This window comes from Camelus bactrianus, chromosome 5, assembly GCF_048773025.1.
Source record: "Camelus bactrianus isolate YW-2024 breed Bactrian camel chromosome 5, ASM4877302v1, whole genome shotgun sequence".
Lineage (NCBI taxonomy): Eukaryota > Metazoa > Chordata > Mammalia > Artiodactyla > Camelidae > Camelus > Camelus bactrianus.
Genome location: NC_133543.1, coordinates 10,172,498 through 10,194,883, shown reverse-complemented (window position 1 = coordinate 10,194,883; position 22,386 = coordinate 10,172,498). Strand labels below are relative to the sequence as shown.

Sequence of the window (22,386 nt, the reverse complement as noted above, 5' to 3'; positions counted from 1 at the left end):
GACATTTACAGGCCTGACAGGGTTCCACCAGTTTTGCAGGCACTTGGTATTTTGCAGGGAGGTGAGTGATGTCTTTGTATAGTACTGTGACATTTTATCACGTGTGGATTTGTATGACCACCTTCGCATTTAGGATTCAGAGCTGTGCCATCCCGACCAAGGAGCTCGCTCTTGCTGCCCTTAGTTAAAGTCGCCCCTCCATCCTCCCCTCACTAAAACAGGAGCCCACGGTAGTCTGTATTTTATTTGCCCAGTGTAGTTTTAATTTGCATTCCTCCTTCATAAGCGAGGTTGAGTGTCTTTCTGTTTATTTAAGAATCACTTGAATCTCGATTTCCATGAATTGTCAGTTCCTTTATACATTAGTTTTCTACTGAGTTGTCTTTTCTTTCTTTAGGGATATCAGTTCCTTGTGATGTGAGATTAAAACCCAGCATCCTCCAGTTTGCCTTTCCATAAGTGGCTTAGCGTTTATGTCACATTGGGAATGCGGGTATTTTTCCTTGCTAATATGTTTAATTTCTTGATATTTACAGATACTACAATAACTCTTGCCATAGTGGTGGATAAGCTGTCACCTCGACTGGCTCAGCTCAAGGTTCTGCACAAAGTGTTTAGCACTGGAGTAGCAGAAGTTCCACCTGACACTCGGAATGTCGTCCGGGCATCCCACCTGCTCAACACGCTGTACAAAGCCATCCTTGAATATGACAATGTTGGAGAAGCCTCTGAGCAGACCGTATGTGGGACCCTTGTCTAGTCTACCGTGTGAGACTCCAGCCTGCTCAGCCACAGGGGTGCTGGGTAGCCTGCCCTAAGTCTTTGTAAAAATGATGTGTCAGACAGTTGTTCAGTTTTCAAATTAGCTTCTAAATTCAAGGCAGCACGAAACTAGCTTTTCAGCTATAATTGCCAAGATCGCCAAAAGGATGAGGCAAGAATAAAGCAAAACGTAAAAGCAAGAGATGAAAAATAGCTAGCTGACTTATACAGATGTTTGCAATAACAAACTTTCTTAAATAAAAATACAGATCTGTTATATGAGGTCTCTAGAATAGTCAAGTTCATAGAAACAGGTGGTTCCCAGGGCCTAGGGGAGGGGAGATGGTTAGTGGGTACAGAGTGTCAGTTTTGCAGCGTGAAAAAGGTTTGAAGTTCTGTTTCTGCAGTATGAATACACTTAACACTGCTTAACTGTGCACTTTAAAATGGTTAAGATAGTATAGTTTATATTGTACATTTTTTTACCATAATTTAAAAAAATACAGATCTGATTAGAGACTATGGTCTAGAAAGCTGCAGGTTTCTCCAGGCACATATTTTAGGTTTTTTGTCTCATTTGTGAGTATAACTGTTTTCTCACCATTTTGGTGCTACAGTTCAGTGTAAAGGAGGTTGGTTTCTTTGGCTCTATAATTTCTTTTTTATTGGAAACTGCAGTAGAATGAAATCACGTCCTTGTTCATGGACGTCTTGCTAATAGCACTGTTTGGGCAGGAGACCCATACACCCCAGTTTGAGGTCCAGTTGAGAACTGTTGTCCCTGTGTACCTTTCACTCTCAAAAATGTGCTGGTATGGACAGTATGGTGTCCATATATTTGGGTGAGGTTTTTTTCAGAAGGATTTTATAGCATATAGTTTGGACTTTTAATTTCTTACTTGGTTTCAAAAAAACATAGAAATCAGATTGCTTTTTAAAAGGCGCTTGAGAAATGCTAAAACCTCATTGTGTCCAGAGACAAGAGGGTTCTGAGAGCGGGTGTGCGTGGCGCCCCCCCAGGTGTCCTTGCTGTTCTCGCTCTGGGTGGAGACGGTGCGGCCCTACCTGCAGACTGTGGACGAGTGGATCGCGCACGGGCAGCTGTGCGACTGCGCCAAGGAGTTCATCATCCAGAGGTGAGGGGCGCGCGGGCCCGGTCCCCTCTTCTCTTACTGCCGTCCGCTTCGATGATGCTGAGGGGCTGCAGTGCAGGTGGCAGAGCGGTGTCGCCACACGCCAGTTCTGTTGCACTTTCAGAGAAGACATCAGGTACCAGCCAGAAAGCATCTTTTTTCCAAGTTTTATGTCAGTTCACAGCTTTGCTTACTAGCAAATTGTATTTTTGAACGGCAGTCTGTTTATGGCTGGCTGGTCTGGTGGAAGGCACACTGTGCCCTTAAAATGAGTTAGGTGATGTCAGGTGGCTTCGTTAACGGGAGTCAGTGGGAATAAATTATCGGTAAGATGAAGGATGTGAAAATATTACAGAATATGCCTCTAATATATTTATTTCTCCTAATTAGTAACCCTTTTTTAATACTCTTTTAAGGTAATATTTAATAAAATAATTAAAGAAAATCTTAATCCAGTTATGATGGTTCCCCTTCACTTAATTGGTTTTTCTGAACACTCATAACTCAGTCTTAAGTTCTGCACTCTGTTTAGATATGTGGGTTTTTTTTTAAATATTTCATTTACTTATTTATCATTGTATTATTTAATTATTTTTTTATTATGGCAGCAGGGGAGATAATTAGGTTTACTTATTTATTTTTCTAGAGAAGGTACTGGGGATTGACCCCAGGACCTCGTGCATGCTAAGCACACTGTACCACTGAGCTGTACCCTCTCCCCTTAGATGTGTGTTTTTACTGATAGCTATCCATCTAACTCATCAAGAAGAGTAACCTTAGAGCCCCAGAAAGGTAACCCTGTTTACACAGTGCTCATGTAAATGAGCCAGCCTTTCTTCAGCTGCGTTTTGGGTGTGTCCTTTTGTCTTGTTTCATCTATTGCATGTGAGAATTTTGTGAAAACTTGATTCTGACTGTTCTTAGAGGGTGATGGATGACCCCCATTTCATTGTTAAAACAGTCCAGATAAGAATCTCTGTGGAAAAAAAGACTTGGAAGTCTGGAGAGTACTTTGACAAGAGGTAGCAAGATGGGTAAACTTTTATTCTACCTTTAAAGAGGACCAAATTAATCATATTTTGTTTAATTCTAATTTGGGAAATTTTGTCTGCTTAGTTAAATTTTACCTATGCCGTTCAGAGTATTTATCCACTTTTCTGTGTTAAACTGAAAGCAGATAAAACTTCTGTCCCATTTCTACCTGAGGATTGCATTGTTTACTAATAATTGATATGACTGTGTTTAGGAATGTCTGGACAACATGCCTAAGCTAGAACAGATACACTGTTGTTTTTAAGGAAGAAAAGATAAATTTAAAAAATTTTGTAATCTCTTTAGAAACAAAAATGTTCCAGTAAATCATAGAGACTTTTGGTATGCAACTTACACGCTGTACAGTGTATCAGAAAAGACAGAAAATGAAGAAAAAATGAGTGACAACGCCAGCGCGAGCTCCGGCAGTGACCAGGGGCCCTCCAGCAGGCAGCACACCATGGTGTCCTTCCTGAAGCCTGTCCTCAAGCAGATCATCATGGCCGGCAAGTCGATGCAGCTGCTGAAGAACCTGCAGTGCGCGGACAGCACTGCGTGCCAGGCCACGGCCAGAGGTTAGCCCCGCGGCGCTGCCATCCTGGGGCATGTGTGATTATTGTGCAGTTGCAGAATTATCAAAGCCTTTTATTTTCATGGAAATTCTCACCATGATCAAATTAATAGGTCATGCTGCTTCTGTTTGAAAAAAGCTTGTCCTCATTGGAAACTTTTGGCGCGGGGTTTGGAGGGCAGTGGTAGTAAGTTCCGTATGCATTTTCTTCACTCTTAATTCCTTAGGGCTGATCCTTTAACAGTAATTCTCTGGCATTTCTTAATGCACTGCAGCATTTAGCATCTGAGGACCGTGAACTCCGGCAGATAGGAATTTGTTGGTGAGCGGTTCAGACTTGATCATAGATTTTGAGAAAATCTTGATATAATTTCTGGTCTTTTTTGATGCAATGTAAGTAATAAAATTTTATCAGCTGACTACAGATGCTTAGAGAGGTACAGATATGACCTTAGTTGTGTTGTTTGTAAGTCACCTTAATGTTATCTTAGTTACTTTGTGGTATTGCGTCAACTTTAATAATATTTTCACTTCACAGAATATTTCCTTTTTAACTGAATAATCAAATGTAAAGCTCTTCCCATGCCACTGTTGGAAGTGCTTTCCCAATGAAGTCACAGCTCCTATTAGTGTTATCATAGTGCTGTCAGGTGTAGTGGTAACTTTTAAGCATCCTGCTTCGGCTGTTACTCTGTTCAGAGAAAACTAGCTTATACTTTGAATGTTCAACCATGAACTTTGCAGTCATCTAACAGGGGGTATAAAAATGTTCCCTTGTGCTGAACTGTAAAGGTAACAGAACAGGGATAGACCCTCATGGCCCAAAGGGAAAATCCCAGTCTACATTTAGGTAAGATTACTTAATATTTCTTAATGTTGCTTATTTACTAGAACACAGTCCACCTTACACATTTTTTTATGTTTCAGATGCAGAAAGAAAAAGCCTCTATACGCTCTTTCTGGAGTCTGTACAGTCTCGTCTTCGGCATGGAGAAGCGCCCACCGCCCAGGCCCTCCCTGAGCCACAGACCCCCAGAGAGGCCCTCGTGAAGATGCAGTCCATCGCCGAAAGGCACCTGGAGCTGGATGACGTTCATGACCCACTGCTGGCGATTAATTTTGCAAGGTGATACACGCCTGCAGGATTTTCAGTGATTGAAATGGCAGAATCTGTGCTGCAGTATTTAGTAACTGTTTATCTCTGCCAGGTAGGGCTTTCCAGCCTTAAAAATGGAAACCTTTGAAGCCTCTCCTTCCTAATGAATGGAATACAAGAAGACACTGTGTTCACTTAGCTCGGATGTATAACTTGGTCTCCTTATTTTTTGTGAAAGTCCACAGATTATCATGTCCCTAAGGCCATTGGCCAGTGCTGTCACTCATACAGAAGATGCTGGTGGAAGTGGGGGTCGTGGGGTCCTCGGACACGTTGAGTCAGACCCTCCCTATGTTTCTTGGCCCTTAGGTGCTTTCAGGCACTTAGCCCGATTGAAGTGAGCCGTTCAGACGCATACAACGCCCTATTTATTGTCCAGTGGTCATATTTACTGGCTCCGCTCTAATGGCTAGAAAGACCTACTCAGTACCTGACCCTAAAGGGAGGAGCAACTCCGTGAAGGACTGGTTTACACAAAGAATATTTTGAGGGTGTTTATTTCTATAAGCTTTGCTATAATAGTTGTATTTTTAAGACTAAAGGTAAAAACGGGACTCCGGAGTTTTGATATAAGGCAATTCTGTTGAAATTAATGGATATGTATATGTGGTGTGTGGTGTGTACATATCTGCATGTCTGTATATGGAATGTTGTTCAACCATAAATGACGGTTTGCCATTTGCAGCAACATGGATGGACTTGGAAATTATTATGCCAAGTGAAGTAAGCCAGACAGACGAAGACAAATACTGTATGACATCACTTACATGTGGAATCTAAAAAAATTAAGCAGACTAGTGAATATAAGAGAAAAGAAACAGACTCACAGATGTAGAGAAGGAACTAGCGGTTACCATGGGGAGCGGGGACCAGGGAGCGGCAAGATAGGGGTGGGGGCTTAAGAGTACAAGCTACTGGGTATAAAATAAATAAGCCGTGAGGGTTTGTTGTACAGCACAAGGAATATAGCCTGTGCTGTAAAATATAATATTTCATAATAACTGTAAGTGGAGTATCACCTTTAAAAATTGTGAATCACCATGTTGTACACCTGAAACTTATATAACATTGTGAATCAACTATACTTCAATTTTTTTAATGATTTTTTTAAAAAAAGAGAACTCTTTTTTCAAAAAGACTCATATTTTTATGTTAAAGGTTGTATTTGGAACAGAGTGACTTTTATGAGAAGTTTGCTGGTGGAGACATATGTGTGGATAGATCATCAGAATCTGTGACTTGCCAGACTTTTGAATTAACGCTGAGATCTTGCCTGTACCCTCATATTGACAAGCAGTATCTAGATTGCTGTGGAAACCTCATGCGAACTCTAAAAAAGGATTACAGGTGTGTAGTAGCCAGTAGTTTGTTGTATCTTCAGAATAGTTGAAATTTTCTTTTTTTAAACCTGAATTTCAGGTTAATTCTTATTAGAGTAGGAAATGGCTATGCAACAGTTTTCTTTTGAGAGGATCAATTAACCATGAATGTTTTCTTAACCTGTTGTGAAATTTAATTCTTTGTTTCTGAGAATTCATCCCAAATGAAATCTAGCAAAAGTTTATTGTACAAAAATGCTTATCATGAAGTTTGCTCTCAGAGGGAAAAACGTGAAATTACTTAAGAATGGATGACTAATGGGGGTGGGGGCATAGGGTATAGCTCAGTGGTAGAGTGTGTGTTTAGCATGCACAAGGCCCTGGGTTCAATCCCCAGTACCTCCATTAAAAAAAAAAAAAAAAAAAAGAATGGATGACTAGTTCTTTAAATTACAGCATATCTGTAAATTGGGCATATCCATCTTCATGTATGAACTTTACAGATCATACAAATTATGTTTAGAGTTTTGAATAACTTAGAATTTCTGAAAGCTTAGAAAGCAGAATATATAATATGGCAGGAACTATATGTATTTTTAGTGCATAAAAAAGAAGACTGGAAAGAAACACCCTAAATATTAACAGTGGAAATTCATCATGAATAGTAGGATTTGGGTATTTTTTGTTACACTTTTGTGACTTCGCCAGTTTTCTTCAGTGTTACAGAAAAATAACTTACTTCTTTCTGATAATTAAAAGTAAAACATAGGCTATTTTTATTATTTTTAGAAGTCTTTAAGATGTGTTAGTATGTCTAATTTTAGTAAATGTAGAACGTAAGTCTGTTTCACTTGGTTTAAATTGATCTAGAATCCCGTCTTACAAGCCTAAGACCTTCCCGTCACGTATTTTCTCTCCATTCAGGTTGGTTGAGTACTTGCAGGCCATGAGAAATTTTTTCTTGATGGAAGGAGGAGATACCATGTATGACTTCTACACATCAATTTTTGATAAAATCAGAGAAAAGGAAACCTGGCAGAATGTGTCTTTTCTTAACGTCCAGCTCCAGGAAGCAGTAGGACAGCGTTATCCTGAAGACAGTTCTCGGTAAAATATGGGCGGCACCTTGTAATGTCAGAAAATAGCCCACATGCCAGGAACTCCCCTGGGACCTTCTCAGGTGCTATTTAACCCTCACACTAACTAGAGCTCTTCTACACATTAGAAAACAGGCCCCGGGGACGTGCCCACGGAGGGGAAGAGTCAGTGGGGTGGGGCCGTGCGATCTGCCCGGGTCTCGGCCGTCCTCCTGTGACGGGGGTCTGTGCGGCCACCTTCCCGCCCCCAGGCCTCGCCCCCCCCCCCCCCCGGCGGCCGCTGTTCTGAGACAGTGAGAGCAGGGCCCTCACAGAGCCTCGCTTCCAGCACAGACCGGTCACAGCCCGCCCACGGTCAGCAGAGGGAAGCAGATCCCACCACCTTCAGGGCAGGGTTGCCTGTTTCCAGGCTGCTGTACCGGCTTCTCCCCAGTCCGGAGGCTGACCTTCCGCCTTCCTGTCAGCTGCCTGCTGAGCAGCTTGGCCAGGGCCATGGGTTGGGGCCACTAAACCCTTGTGTCGCAGAGGCTCATCTTCCCCCGCACCTGGCGGGCCTGTTTCCTGTCCCATGTTCTTGCTTAGCTGCCTTTCTTGGCTCCCTCAGTGGCCCTTCGAAGCAATAATGATAATAATTAACATTTATCACATGCCACGTACGGCATTCTTTCCCCGGTTACTGACCATCTGCTACTTAGGAGTAGATAAAACAATTCCTTTCCTATGTCATGTGTTAACTTTGATTTTTCCATAAAAGCAGAATATTCATCCATTACATGGTTAGTAAAAGCCGGGTAACTACTAGATTCTTATCATAGTAAAAAATTAGTGCCCAACAACCCCGGAGGGGCTGGGGAAAGTTATATTTTTCACTATCAGTAGAAACTCGTGAATTTTGTTATCTTTAGTATGTTTCCATTTATTACAGTTATTCCTCTGGTCTTTCCCAGGCTGTCCCATCTTTACCCAGAGAGAACTCCCTCACTTGACCCTGGTAATCTTGGGGAGCATCCTTACTTATAGAACTGGATGTCCAGGCTCATCCTGTGCACGTCCCGCCCCAGGCTGCGCACCACTCCCCAGAGCACTGGTCCTGTCTGTTCCGTGGCTTTAAAAGCCTGCGATCTGGATGCCAGAGTATTGTCTGTACTGAAGCATCAGTACTTCTGGGCTCGCTCAGCAGATGGAGCTAGGAAGTAGATAGGAAGAGAAAAATCATAAGCTCGTATTGATATTTCCAATATGTATTCAAAATAACAGGATTTCAGTTCTTTGCTTTTCCTTTGTGTCTTTTCCCTTGAGTCTTACTAATGTGAACACTTGCTGGTTTTATTCTATTATAAGTCTTAATAGTCCCAAAGTAACAAGAAGAGCAGCAAGCCCCCTGAGAGTTTAAAACATGCCTGATTGTTTTCTCTTCCTTGTACATTCAAGTCGTCAGAATCCCGTATTTCAAGGTCAGTTGGAGTAATTCTCCGTGTGATTATACCACTGACTTAACTTAGGGTCAGGTTCATTTGTTTTAGTTTACTTTCTGCTTTTAGGAATTGCTTTGTTTTTGTTTTTTCTTGATTCAGTTTTGGTTTTTAATTATGTAAAACGGCTGTATATCTCTTAAAGTTAAAATCATTGGTACGAAGATCCTTTTAGGGAGCTCTGGTTTCTAGTCCTGTGCTGCCCACTTTCTCCCTTCCCTAGTAACCATTTTTATTAGATTTTATTTTATCCTTACAGTGTTTATTTTTTGGCACCAAAACCGCATGTGTATGAATTCCTTTTTCTCCTCACATGTCACACAAAAGGAAGCACATGGTGAACACTCTCCAGCACCTGCTTTGTTTTTCTCAGGTGCACAGTACATCCCAGACCCACTCCATCTGCAGGCTGGAGAGCCTGACCTCACTCCTTTACGGCTGACTGGCCTTCCACTGTGTTCATTGACCAGGTGTCCTGTTGGTGGACGTTTGAGCTTCTGTTCTTTCGCTGTGTGTGTGCAGTGACTGGCCTTGTGCATGTCACTGCTGGTTTTTGCCAGTGTGACTTCGGAGTATGTTTCTAGAAGGAGAGTGCCAGGTGAAAGGGTAACCACGTGTGTAGCCATCCTAGCTGTTACCGAGTTCCTCTTCATAAAGGCTGTGTGTTTGCTGATTGCCACCAGCTGTGTGTAGAGGGGCTTTCTCCACAGCCTCACCAACGGAATATGTTGTCAGATTTTTGGATTTTTTGCCAGTCTGATGATGAAAAGCGATTATCTCAGTGTAGTTTTAATTTACATTTTTCTATATGTGAGCTTAGTCATCTTTTTATGTTTATTTTTGCATTTCTTTTTTTTAATGAAGTAGTCAGTTACAATGTATCAATTTCTAGTGTGCAGCACAATGTCCCAGTCATGCATACACATACATATATTTGTTTTCATATTCTTTTTCACTAAAAGTTATTAGAAGATATTGAGTATAGTTCCCTGTGCTATACAGAAGAAATCTGTTTTTTTATCTATTTTTGTACATAGCAGTTAATATTTGCAAATCTCAAACTCCCAGATTTACCCCTTCCCACCCCCCGTTTCCCCTGGTAACCGTAGATTGTTTACTATGTCTGTGAGTTTGTGTCTGTGTTGTAGGTGTGCTATTTAGCGCCTCTTTTTCTTTTTTTAGATTCCACTTATGACTGCATTTCTTTTAATATGAACTATCCATATTTTTCACTACTATTTCTATCCAGATCAGGTTGTTGATGTTAATCCTCTCCATTTTTAGGAGTTCTGTTTATAGATTTACCAACTTGGGATTTGTATTTTTGTCCTTCTTATGACATAACAATTTCCTGTTGTTTTGACATGCAGAGTTTTTTAGTTTATCTCTTATTACTTCTGAATTTTGAGTTAAGAAAGTTTTACTGTCTCTCAGGTTATGAAGAAATCCACTCATCTTTTCTTTAAATGCTTGAATGGATTTTTTACATTTAGATGTTGATCCATATGGAATTTATTCAGCTAAAAAAACATGAGAAATAGATCCAGTTGTATCTTTTTCCAAATGATTAATTGATTCCCATCACTTACTTCTTTTTAAAAAAAATCCACCTTTCCCTGTTTATTGGAGGTGTCACTTGATTGTTAAATTTTCACGTACACTGGAGTCATGTGCATTAGGTCTCTTTCTGGATTTTCCATCCGTCTCATTGTTCTGTTTATTCACATGCCAGTAGTATTCGGTTTTAATTATAGAGTTTTCCTGGCTATTGTTGCTTATTTATTTTTCCAAATCTACTTTATCATCGGCTTGTCTAGCTTCCTCCACCAAAACCAAAACCAAAACACAAACCTTGGTGGTATTTTCATTGAGGTTGCATCCCATTCACAGATTAACTCAGGACAAATGAGCCACCCCATTGGGACCCCTCCTCCTATGACTTCCATGTGTTCTAGGTGCTCGTCTGTGCCCACCTGCTTGCTGAGGCCGGGCCCCTGAGTCTCCTTCTCAGTTCCAGGCTTCCCTGCCCTGCCCACGCCCTCCCATGTCCCTGCTGCTCCTCTGCAGCCTCCCTGTGGGCCCCTTGCCCTCTACCTGCCCTTGGCGTAGCTTCTCCTGCCTGGGGCCCTTCCACCCATATTGATGGCCTCAGCGACCCCTGATGACCTGCAGATCAGTACCTTTAGCACAGGTGTCTGCACAGCCAGCACCACATGACTTGTCTCAGATGTCACATATCCAGTGGTGACCTTATTGTTTCTCAGCCCTTTGTTTCTCCTGGAGGGCAGCACGGTTCATCCCAGTGCCCAGGGCCATGTGCGGCTCACCCTAGACTCCTTCCCCTCCGCCAGCCCCCACACATCCCTGGCCACTCAGTCCTGCCTCCTGGACAGCGTTCCCGGTCCCTCTCGTCCCCATCCCCCTCATCCCTCTCGGTGCTCACTCGGGGGTGTCCCCCTACCGCCTCCTGACCTCTGCCTCTCAGCTTCCCTCCCTCCCGCTTGACCCCCGCCGGGCCACACTGGAAAGCCGTCTCTCGGTGCCCCGTGACAGATGGTCCGAGCTGCTCGCAAGAGAGAAAGCTGCTCGCTGTCTGGCTTGTTTTCCCAGCCCCGTTTCTTGCACACAAAAACGTGTAGACACATCATGTTCTGTCTCCACCATACTTTCCGTTTCAGGGGTTTGGACTACTTCTAGCTTCCCCAAGAGCTGTACTCTCCCCCAGGAGCCTCCACGTGTCCCGCATCCCCCAGTTACCTGCTCTCTCGTGTGCGTGGCCTGCCAGTGGTCTGCCCTCCTGCAGAGCTCTGCCGGCCTGGCGTGGTGACAGGAGGGTGACTACGTGTTTCCTCTGGGCTGTGAGCCCCTGGGTGGGGGAGGGGTCGGCTTTCTGTCACCTGCCTAGTGCAGTGCCTGACAAGGTCTTCAGTAGGTGCCTACTGAGTGCTTCGTGGATGCACATGTAGCAGACTTATGAGCAAAAAATTCTGACTAGCCTGTGACGCGGAATGAAGTGGCTAACTCATAAATCACGCACCAGCTTTCACATGTCTGGTTCAAGGCTGACTCCTGCCTCCTCCTCACAGTTAGCCCTCCGTGGGCTGCTGTCACAAGGTGCCCCTGCGCCCCTGGGGGAGTCGGGTCATTCTCAGCCCGCGGAAGGGACTGCAGCAAGGAGGGAAGGAGATGAGTCCTGGCCCGGGGGCGTTTCCGTGCCCTGTGGCTGCTGCTTGCTTTCTGTGGGGAGTCCCATTCAAACCCGCCGGGGAGGGGTGGACGAAGCAGGGTGACGCCCGCGCTTTAGAAGTCTTTTGGAATATATAAATAAAATCACTACTAAAATGCTAACGCTTTTTTTAAAGAGCATTTTTATAAGAGCATAGTGCTTTTCACAAAACTGAAGCCGATGTTTCTTTATCTAGTCTGTCTATCTCTTTTGAAAATGTTGACACAGCTAAGAAGAAACTGCCTGTTCATATCTTAGATGGTCTGACCCTGAGCTACAAGGTATGTGCTCATAATCTTTGTAAAAATACTATTTTCCATTAAAATTAAAACATACAAATAATAGGTTACTTTCTATTCTAATTTTCTGGTTTTGTTTTCATAGGTCCCATGGCCTGTGGACATTGTTATAAGTTTGGAATGTCAAAAAATTTATAATCAGGTGTTCCTTCTCTTACTGCAGATTAAGTGGGCAAAATATAGTCTGGATGTTTTACTATTTGGTGGTAAGATTCGTTTTCAACAGACAAATTATAATTTAATTATAGTCCTGAAAAAGAGAGGTTGGTCGTCTTTGGTCATTTTTCATGTGTACACAAGTGCCAAATTGACATGTATTTATAGCAGCAGTTTCATAGACAGACATCAGAATTAACTTCCCTGAATGAATACAGTTAATCTAAAATACAGTAAAGAGAGTGGGAAGGGATAAGTTTGGGAGTTTTAGATTTGCAAATGTTAACCACATTTGTAAATGTTAATCATGTAAAAATAGATTTTAAAGAAACAAACTTCTCCTGTATAGCACAGGGGACTATATTCAATATTTTATAATAACCTTTTTAAAAAATTTTTAATAGACTTTATTCTTTTAGAGCAGTTTCAGGTTCACAACAGAATTGAGCAGAAAACAGAGTTCTCCCTCCCCTCCCACACATATATACTCCCCTACCCTCAAACATCCCTCATCAATGTGGCGTATTTGGTGCAGTCGAACCAACATGGGCACATTCAGTATCTTATAATAACCTTTAATGAGAAAGAATATGAAAATGAATGTGCATGTATATGCGTAACTGGGACGTTGTGCTGTACACCAGAGATTGACATGTTGTAACTGCCAGTACTTCAATTAAAAAATAAAGTATGATAAATTAGGAATTTAGCCAGAATAAGAATTCTTAGACTAGGTGAAAATTTTTTATGACAAGTTAATGGGACTCTGTTTACATTTTTGATGCCAGTGATAAGGTGATACAGCAGTTCTCACTGCCTCACCTTCCAGAGACGCTGAAGGTGAGGTCCCTGCTGTGAGTCCAGCCGAGGGCCCTTTGCAGGGCCGACAACCACCCGTCCCAAGTCCCGCCCTGGGCACGTGGGGTCGGGTGGACGCTCTTCCCACCCACTCTGCTCTTCATTCCTTTACAGAGCTAGCTAGTCCTGCTGAAAAGCCACAGCTTAAAGAAGGGCTTTCCTGTGATCAAGACACAGCTGCTCAGTTTGGACCACAGAAGGAGCCAGTAAGACAGCAGATACATCGCATGTTCCTCTTAAGAGTGAAGCTCATGCACTTTGTGAACAGCTTGCACAACTACATCATGACCAGGGTGCGTGTCTGTCCATCCACTCAGTTCTGTCACCGTGTGTGCGGCTATTCACAGCGAATTACAAGTAATGTATTTATAAACATGAAGATGTCCACAGAATGCTTACAGACCATACATGTGGAAACAGCACATACTAAAAACTTGCTCATAAAATGATATGACAGCAGGGGAGGTGTTTTTTAAACACTTCCAGAGCCTGTGTATCCAGAGACTGCTATCTCTCCTGGCCAGCAGCCCCCTGGGATGGACACCGAGAGCTCCCCTTTTGGAATTGCCTTCAGGACTTACCACATAGTCCCTTAAATTTCATCAGTGGTGACAGAGCGGTCCCTGGAAAATGGCTCCTGTTTTCAGTGAAGCCTAAGAGCATGTGTCAGGCTGGTGCAGAGTGTAAGGAGGAAGGTGCGGCCAAGTTACATGCTTTTTTCTTAAATACAAGTAACTCATTACAAAGTAAATAAAACTGCAGTTCTCACATGTGTTAAAACCCGTTCCAGGGGAAGTTCTGAAGAGGAGTTCAGATACTTGAACAGTTGTAGGCATTATTAGAGGACAATACTTAGTGTTTAAAATGGTTGCTAACTATTTGTAGGCATTCTAGCAGACAGGGTCTAGAATCCACTGTGGTTCGGGTGCAGGGAGCCTTCGAAGCCTGTGTTTCAGACGTGCACACGGTAGACACGCTCCCTGCTTCCCGTGCTGCTTCCCGTGCACCGGTGCCTTCAGAGGGCCAGCCGCAGGCCCTTAATTGTTGAGAGTAAATGGTAGGAGTTTAAGTTTTTGCTTAAATTTGTTTTTTTCTACTTGCAGTACAATTATGCTTCTTTTAAAGAAAGACCATTGTATAAACAATGGAATTTATAAAAACATATAAATTAACTATACCTGATGACTTTTTTAAAAATTAGTGCATTTCCTATAGGGTTTGATATTCTTGCCCCTCCGCACAGGAGCAGCCTGTTAGTCCAGAGTGAGGCCTCCCCCCACTGTGCAAATGGGTGTCCTAAAGACTGGGCCCACCGTCATTCTAGGGTAAGAGGGCCAGCCTGTGAGAAGGGTACTTTAGTGGGGAGGGTGTAGCTTAGGGGTAGAGCACACACCTAGCATGCACAAGGTCCTGAGTTCAACCCCCAGGACCTCCATTACAAATAAATAAACCTCATTACCTCCCCCCAAAATAAAAAATAAAATTAAGAAAAAAAGAATGGTACTTGATACGCTTTACAGGTGTTACTGTTGAAGGAAGAAGTTGAGGGGAGTAGAAGAGGGTGGTGAAAAGTTACGTGTGCGGCACACACGTTCTCGAAGAAGAAATCTGATTCGGCCTCTTTCTCTTTCAAGATTCTTCACAGCACAGGGCTGGAGTTTCAACATCAAGTTGAGGAAGCCAAGGATCTAGATCAACTGATTAAAATTCACTATAGATACTTGTCAACCATCCATGATCGATGTCTGCTCAGAGAAAAGGTACGGGAGCTGTCACCTGCAACCTTGGCCAGTGAGGCTGGGCCGAAGCAGCCAAGGGAGGTGTCTCTCTGCTTTATTGTTTTGTACTTATTAAGCGTCTGATCTGCAGAATATTCTTTAAGGAAGGACCAGATCAAATGAGGTCAGAAATTTTTGCCATATTACTGGAAATTATTGCTAAGAGAAACAGATGACAGCTGTGTTGTGACAGTCAGCAGTCACTCAGCCCTGTGTTAGATTCAGTGGGAAAATTTTATCTGCAGTTGTGGAATAAATAGTGCTCTCGTCAGGAAGTGCGTCCCGCTTGGTGTGAACGTATGGCATTAAGTCACCTTACAGCCATTGGAATGACTGGTGAACGTCCATGGCTGTCCCAGGAGAGGGCACTTGCCAGCTCTGTAGCTCAGACTCTGCTGCGGATGCGCCTGTGCTGTGGGTGTGGCACCGTGTTCAGAGCCTAGCACCCTTCCTTGTATGCAGAAGGCACTCATTGCCCCGATGAGCTTTTTCTGTGACTCGGTTGAGTTAGGTGAAAGTGTTGGTGTCAGTGCTCTCCCTGGCTTTCCCTCCAGGTCAGCTTTGTGAAGGAAGCCATCATGAAGGTGTTGAACTTGGCCCTCATGTTTGCAGATGGTTGGCAGGCCGGCCTGGGGGCGTGGCAGTAAGTACGAAGCTCCTGCAAACTCTGTGCTGTGACCGTGTCCCCTTCCCTTCTTCCTCTGGGAGCCTTGTTTTTCATCCAGACAACAGATCACGTCCACTTATACTTTTAAGAAAAGAATCAAAGAATTGGCTTTGTTCATCTAAACTAGGCAGCATCAAGACTTGTGCAATTCTTTTATGAATGGTGAAACAATAAGAAAAATCTGAAGTCTTTGATTGGGACAAGCAAATATCCGTAAATTACATTCATGTTTTGCCATATAGGTTTTGTTAAGTTTTTGTCACGGATGCCGTCAGACATGCAGAAGTGAGGGCGGGGGGCGTAACAGACCCTGGGACCATTACTCCCCTCGAGCAGGTGCCAGTGACCGCCGGGTCTGTATTGTGTCTACTGCCCACCCCTGTGTGCTCAGTTATTTTAAACCAAGTTCTGGACACCATGCTAGATTATAGTCCAAAGCTGTATCTTAAAGAGCTCTAAAAGACTGTATGTTTTACTTCTAGGGTGTTTATTATTCACACCCATCGCATAGAAAGGCAGAGGACAGTTGAGGGCCCAGGAGCAATTCCGTCCCGTCCTGCACACCGTCCCCTGCTGTTCCTTGGACATGCAGCCAGCAGCTCGCCCCTGTCTGGCTTAGAAACTTGGTGCGATGCTGCTCTTGCCCCTGAAGTAAAAGTGCGAGTCTGGCTGACCAGGCTGTTGGGGTAACAGCTTGTAACTTAGTTGGTGTTGGTAAGGAGCTGAGAATTCGTTGTAATCTGAAATCTTAACCTGCGATTGTATCAGAATACTCTAAATGAAGAAACTAAGGCAGTAGATAAAGTTCATAGTTGCAGGGATGAAAGAAGTCTTATTGGTGGAAAGTCTCGAGTGTGGCGAGCGGACTTCTCTCTCCACGTGCTGTCGGGTGGACTGTGTATGCTTTGCAGGAACTGAGCTGTTCCGGTTTCTTCAAGTAGATAGTAAGAAAAAAGCAGGGAGGTGAGGAGGACTTAAGCATATCGGCCATTGCAGTTTATGGAAATGGACTGATCCAGATTCAAACTTTGGGCAGAAAAGTGAAAAAATTTTCAAGCGTCAGTGAAATTTGAGCACTATTTGATGATTTTTTTTAAATCGTTAGGTGTTTTTAAGCAAATGCTGTTGAGGCTTTTTAAAGGAATCTCTATCTTTAGTGTATGCACATTGAAATATTTATGACTGAAATGCTGGGATGTCTCAGATTTACTTCTAAATGGGGCTGCCTGGGGATGGGGGGTGACTGCTCAAGCTGGGTGTGTTTGCTCTTTCCCATAATAACAAGGTTTTAAATGATTTTTAGATGTAAGGTTTTATATCTTTAATGTGCTCTTTATTTCGAAAGAAGATACGGCTGTGAACGTGAAAATGCAGACCTGCACAGTAGGGAAGGCGTGTCCCCAGGTGTCCTCGCTCTGGAGCTCAGGGCCGTCCTGAAGCTGCGGTTTTGTGTCCCAGTGATGCTTTCCTTCAGACACTGAAAGTTCCTGTTTTAAAGTGGGGCAGGAAATGTTATATTTTGCTTTATAATCTTTAGAGTTAGGATGCTGAATAATTAAACTGAAGCACATTTGAAATTACTTCAAAAATATTTGACAGCTTACCTCTTAACCCCTTGTGCACTTACTTAAATCGAAATTTACTTTCTTTCCCAGAATGGAATCTATTGAGAAAATGGAGTCTGATTTTAAAAACTGCCACATGTTTCTTGTAACCATTTTAAACAAAGCTGTCTGTAGAGGATCCTTTCCCCATCGTGAGTATCACACTGAAATGTCACAGCTTTATGTTTCCTTGTAACTAAGTCCACACATTATTGTTTTGGTACTGATCTCATGAAGAATTAGCATTTTTCACCATTTCTAACCTGGAAAGCCCCTCGGCAGTTGAATTTTACCCCAGTTACAGTGGTGCGAGTGGATCAGTTGAGACTAAAGACCTGTTTTCTTGTTTATCACTTGGTAGAGCAGTGGATTTCCAAAACCATCGTTAAAGCAGACGGCAGAATAGGTTTCAGTCACCCTTCACTGTCATGTGTGGCCTTTGTAACAACTATTCCTTTTCAAAAGATAGGGGGTTTTTTGGCGGGGAGGGGTGGAGGCTTGTTTTGTTTTTAGCAATTTTAAAACTCCCAGTGCTGCCTCTTACACAAGGAAATAACAGGCCTGACAGTTGAGAACACAGCGTGTGTGAAGCAGACAGAGGTCTGTGGGCCGAGTCCTGGGGAAAAGAGAGCTGCTTGATCTGCAGAGACAGAGGGCAAAGTAGCATCTTTCTGCCGCTTTTTTTTTGGAAAAGAATACAGGGCTCATTTTTCCCCCTATTTCTGAATATTCAAATTGTGATATGCTGCTCATTAAGAGTAGCTAAACGTGTTTTGAAACACTGTTAGAGTAACAGTGTGAGAATGCCTAATAAGCAAACAAACAAAAACATATTTTGTTTAATCCTACCAAAAAGTTGTGAATGCAAAGAAGTCTTAAATTCTGGGATGATGTGAGCCCTTAAGTGCTGAGCTGCTGCACCTGCAGTATGGACAGGTGGGGAGTGACTGGCCAGAGGCACGTAGACCTCGCCAGATAGAGAAACCTGCCGAGCATGGGTGATGTGTGTGTGGCGGACTGGAATCCCAGGCGCCGGGATCGCAGAGCCAGCCCCCCGACCCCCAGCCCTCCCGTGTGGGCTCTGTAAGTGGCCGTGTGGAAGCTGGGGGCCAGGTGGGAAAACAGAGAGAGCGCTCTAATCTCACAGAGCTCAGATCCCTGTGTGCCTGTGTCAGTGTGTCAGAACTGAGCCCACGGTGAAGAGGCATTCTCTTACTGTGCATGTATTTAAAAACAAACAAGTGAGGGGGGAGGGTATAGCTCAGTGGTAGAGTGTGTGCTTAGCATGCACGGGGTCCTGGGTTCAGCCCCCAGTGCCTCCATTAAAAATCAATTAATCTATCTATCTATTTAATTACCTCCCCCGTAAAACAAACAAAAACAATAAAAAATGTTTTAAAAATAAGTGTCGTACGCCCCTGCTGCCACCTCTCAGTCCCCTCCTACCCAAAAAAAACCTGTTAGAAATGTGTTAGAGGAAACATTGGTGCATTTGTTCATTTTTGTACTGGAGAACTATTATGCAAGTGGATTCCATTTGTAGGTTAGAACATGGCGTTTTGTTATTGAGTCCAGATTTTTTGACATTTGGAAGAATGATTTGTGCAGATTTTTGTTTTCGAAAACTAAAATGATCTGAAATAGAAATTAATACTTTTTCAATTTGTATTTAAATAATGAAGATGATCATCTTTATTATAAGTTAAAAATCAGTGTTTTAATTAAAAGTAGAAAATGTGTCTAAATACTTTCCAGGTTTGAATTTATTAAAGCCTCATTCAGACATTTTCAAATACTTAAACCTATTTTGTGGTGACAAGGGACAGACTGGGATTTCAAAACGTAGAATAGGTAACCTTGTTTTCATTCCTCCCACAGTGGAGTCTCTAGCACTGTCGCTCATGGCTGGCATGGAACAAAGCTAAACATCTCCAGTGCGGTAAAGATCTCAGATTTAATCTTCATACAGATACATTTCGACCACATGCAGCTGAGAAACGGAAATCTATTTTGGTTTATTTTAAAAAACTGTTGTCTGCTATCTAGACAGATGTTTTTGGTGTTTTCTCTGAAAATTATTGATTAGTATATAGGGTTATGTGTATAAAATTGTGTCAATAATGCAAAGTGTATATAAGCTGTTTACACTTATATTTCCTACTGTAAGCTGCAGATTTATGGTATTGATACCTTTAAATATAAAATATATCATTTTTGAAAATGTAATTATTAATATTAAAAATAAATTAAAGCATTTTAAAGTATTTCACTCCCCTTTTGCTCAGTCACAGAAGTTTTCGCAGAGTTTTACATGCTCTCTTCCCTAAAGCTTGTGTTAGATTCGGCAGTCTGAAAAGAAGTATTTTTTTGTGCCTGGGAACTTCCAAAATGGAAAATAGCTTCAACCAGTGTCAATAAATGAAAAAGCCAGCTTCACTTAGGGCCATCTGTTGGCACATCCTATTAGTTGGCATTTGTGAGTAATTTTTATGAGTTAACCAGTTACATCTTAATTACAATTGCGTTTACCATTCAGTTCGCCCACATTTTCTTTCTATACTTCTTGGCATGTCTCTGGCACTTACAACTCAGCACTGCACTTCCTACTTATTTTTTAAGAACAGCTGCTGAACTCCAGATAGCCTGAGAGCTGAACACCAGGGCCCGTCCCCCTCGACACAGCCTCGTTCTCCTTGCAGTATCAGCATTTCCTCGCGCAGAGGCCAGGTCTGCTAGCGGCCCCTCCTGGGGGCCAGCCGGCTCTCAGGCTTCACTCTGAAGTCTTGGAAGAAATTTACCGAGGAGGCCTTCAAATCTCAGGGATGAGAGGTGACTTCCAGGTCTCGGGGACACACTGCAGTATAACCTAACAGCTGTGCGATGCGGGAGGCGCCTTGTGGCCTGGTCCTGTCAGTCAGAGCCCTGTAGGAATGGACGGGAGCCTCTGCTCTCTTCCAGGTGTCATGATGGAGCTCTTTTGGTAAATGCCATGATGTACATTAAATTGCCCTCTCCTCTGTGTGGAAGAGGTTGGATCCCTCTTACTTAATTTTTCTGGTGGTTCCTTTTGGTATCTTATGATCTTACAATTTTTCCAATTGGGCACATAAAGAGCTTGGAAGTCATCACTCCCATCTTTGAAACCAGAAAAAAGCTGCACAAACTGGAAATCAGTCACTCTTCTTAGATCCTTCAGACTTCAGGTCACAGGGCAAACTGCTGCTGCAAAAGCAGAGAGAAGCCGATGCAGAGAATCACATGGCAGCAGAGCAGCCGCACAGCTCTGCGCGAGCCGGTGCCGGGAGCTGCGGGCTCAGCTGGCAGACCACCGAGGCTCCACGTGGACAAGACTCTCAGTTAAAATCTCCAGGGGCCCAAACTTGGGCAGGTGGGGCCCACTTCTGTGAGTTTTAGGAGCACTACCGGGTTCTCCTAGTGAAGATCAGAGGGAAGTCCTCTTGTGCTCCTGGCAGGAAGACGGGAACTGTGTCCATTTTGCAGCAGGCCTGAGAGTGCTGTTCTTAGTGATGCCCAAGTCGAGGGAAACTGAGCAGAGCCTAACCCCTTCTGGCCTTTTGTGTCACCTGTGTGTGTGTGTGTGTGTGTGTAGGGGAGATGACTGAGAAGCACCTGTGACGGTCCCAGCACGCGGCACAGGCTCACTACAAGACAGAGGACTAACGCAGCAGGGTGCCTTCCCTCCCCGACACCTGCTGCCCTGTCAGCAGGGCTCCTGTGGAACGGGTCCACCACAAAAGGCCTGTAGACTAAAACTCTCTTTATTTTAACAAGAAGTCTCTAGGGAAACCTGACCACAGCAGAAGACAAAAACCAAGATATTAGAAGGAAATTTTAGCCTCTGACACCTACAACTATAGAAAAAACAACAGTCTAACTGCAACCCCAGATAAACCTAAAATGTCGCACTAAAGGCCTGTTTACCTCATGTCCTTTTACCTCGTACATCATGCCCAACTTCTAACAAATTTACACAACATACTAAAAAGCAAAGAGATTGAAGAGACAGAGTAAGCCTCAGAACCAGACTCAGACTTGGCAGAGGCGCTGGGATGACCAGGCTGGGGTTTAACACACCCACGGTTAATAAGCCAAGGGCCCTGGTGGGAGACATGGCAGACAGCCCTCCTGAGGCACCACCACCCTGTCTTGATCGCCGCCGCTGGGTGGGAAGGTGTGAAGTCAGGAAGTGTGATTCCTTTGGTTTTGTTCTTTTTCAAGATTCTTTTGGCTCTTTTGGCTCCTTTGCATTTCACTACAGATTTTAGGAACAGCTTGTCAATTCCACAAAAAGGCCGTTGGAATTTTGACAGGGTTAGCATTCTGTCGGTAGACCCAACTGGGGAGATGTTTCCATTTTCATGATACTAAATTTCTAACCCATGAGCGTGTCTTTGTTCTTGACGTAGGTCTTCTTTAATTTTTTTCCAACAATTTAAAAATTTTTAGTGTGCTGGATTTGTATTATTAAATTTATTCCTTTTGCTATTGTTGATGCTATTGTAAGTGGGGTGGTTTTAATTTAATTTTTAATTGGTCATTGCAAGTATACGGAAACAAACACAGGTTTTTGTGTGTTAATCCTTATCCTGCAACTGCTGGACTTGCTTATTAGCTCTAATGTATGTGTGTGTCTGTTCCTTAGGATTTTCTGTACACAAGTTCGTGCCATCTACAAATAGTTTTACTTCTTTCCTTCCAGTATGGATGACCTACGTCATTTTCACACCTAGTTTCCCTGGCCAGAACCTCCACTACTAAAAAGAGACACTGTCCTTAAAATCAAGAAGGACTGCCATTACCATTAAGAGAATGCAATTATATGAAAATTCTTATTCACATAAAAAGTGACTTGCTGAAACCAAGGCAAAAAGTAAATTTAATGAAATGAGGATTTGAAGTTGTAAATTATTTCTGCTTTTCTACTAAGCCAGGCATTAAAAGAGACTTCAAAAAATGGAAAGCAATACCACTCTCTCACTAATGTTCTTTGTTTTGGAAATAATTATTTTTCATAAAAATATATTATTTATGTTAACATGTAATAGGTTTATTGCTGTTATTTTTAAGTAAATAAATAAATCTAAATTTTCTCAAAAAAAATTATTCCTGCTTTTATTTTTATTACCCCAGCTTGCCCAGTTGACTGAACTCAATGTGCTATAAAGTTACTCTTTCATATTTTGCTGTCAATTTTGTTATGAAGATAAAATTGTCAGGTAAGAAGGTAAAACATAC

At 42.9% G+C, this 22,386-nt stretch overlaps 1 protein-coding gene across 3 annotated transcripts in view; it reads left to right on the top strand.

The window, feature by feature from the left end:
- TUBGCP5 (tubulin gamma complex component 5) overlaps positions 1 to 19,394 on the top strand; it is a 46,180-nt gene extending 26,786 nt beyond the window's left edge. For all 3 annotated transcript variants that reach the window (XM_074363408.1, XM_074363406.1, XM_074363405.1), the window contains 13 exons: positions 537 to 739; positions 1,783 to 1,898; positions 3,234 to 3,502; positions 4,426 to 4,624; positions 5,813 to 6,001; positions 6,898 to 7,080; positions 11,965 to 12,049; positions 12,153 to 12,273; positions 13,196 to 13,374; positions 14,716 to 14,841; positions 15,414 to 15,502; positions 17,182 to 17,282; positions 19,009 to 19,394. In XM_074363408.1, the coding sequence (XP_074219509.1) occupies positions 537 to 739; positions 1,783 to 1,898; positions 3,234 to 3,502; positions 4,426 to 4,624; positions 5,813 to 6,001; positions 6,898 to 7,080; positions 11,965 to 12,049; positions 12,153 to 12,273; positions 13,196 to 13,374; positions 14,716 to 14,841; positions 15,414 to 15,502; positions 17,182 to 17,282; positions 19,009 to 19,055 (1,907 nt within the window). In that variant the 3' untranslated portion in view covers positions 19,056 to 19,394. The remainder of the gene's footprint in view (positions 1 to 536; positions 740 to 1,782; positions 1,899 to 3,233; positions 3,503 to 4,425; positions 4,625 to 5,812; positions 6,002 to 6,897; positions 7,081 to 11,964; positions 12,050 to 12,152; positions 12,274 to 13,195; positions 13,375 to 14,715; positions 14,842 to 15,413; positions 15,503 to 17,181; positions 17,283 to 19,008) is intronic.
- Positions 19,395 to 22,386: the final 2,992 nt, after the last annotated feature.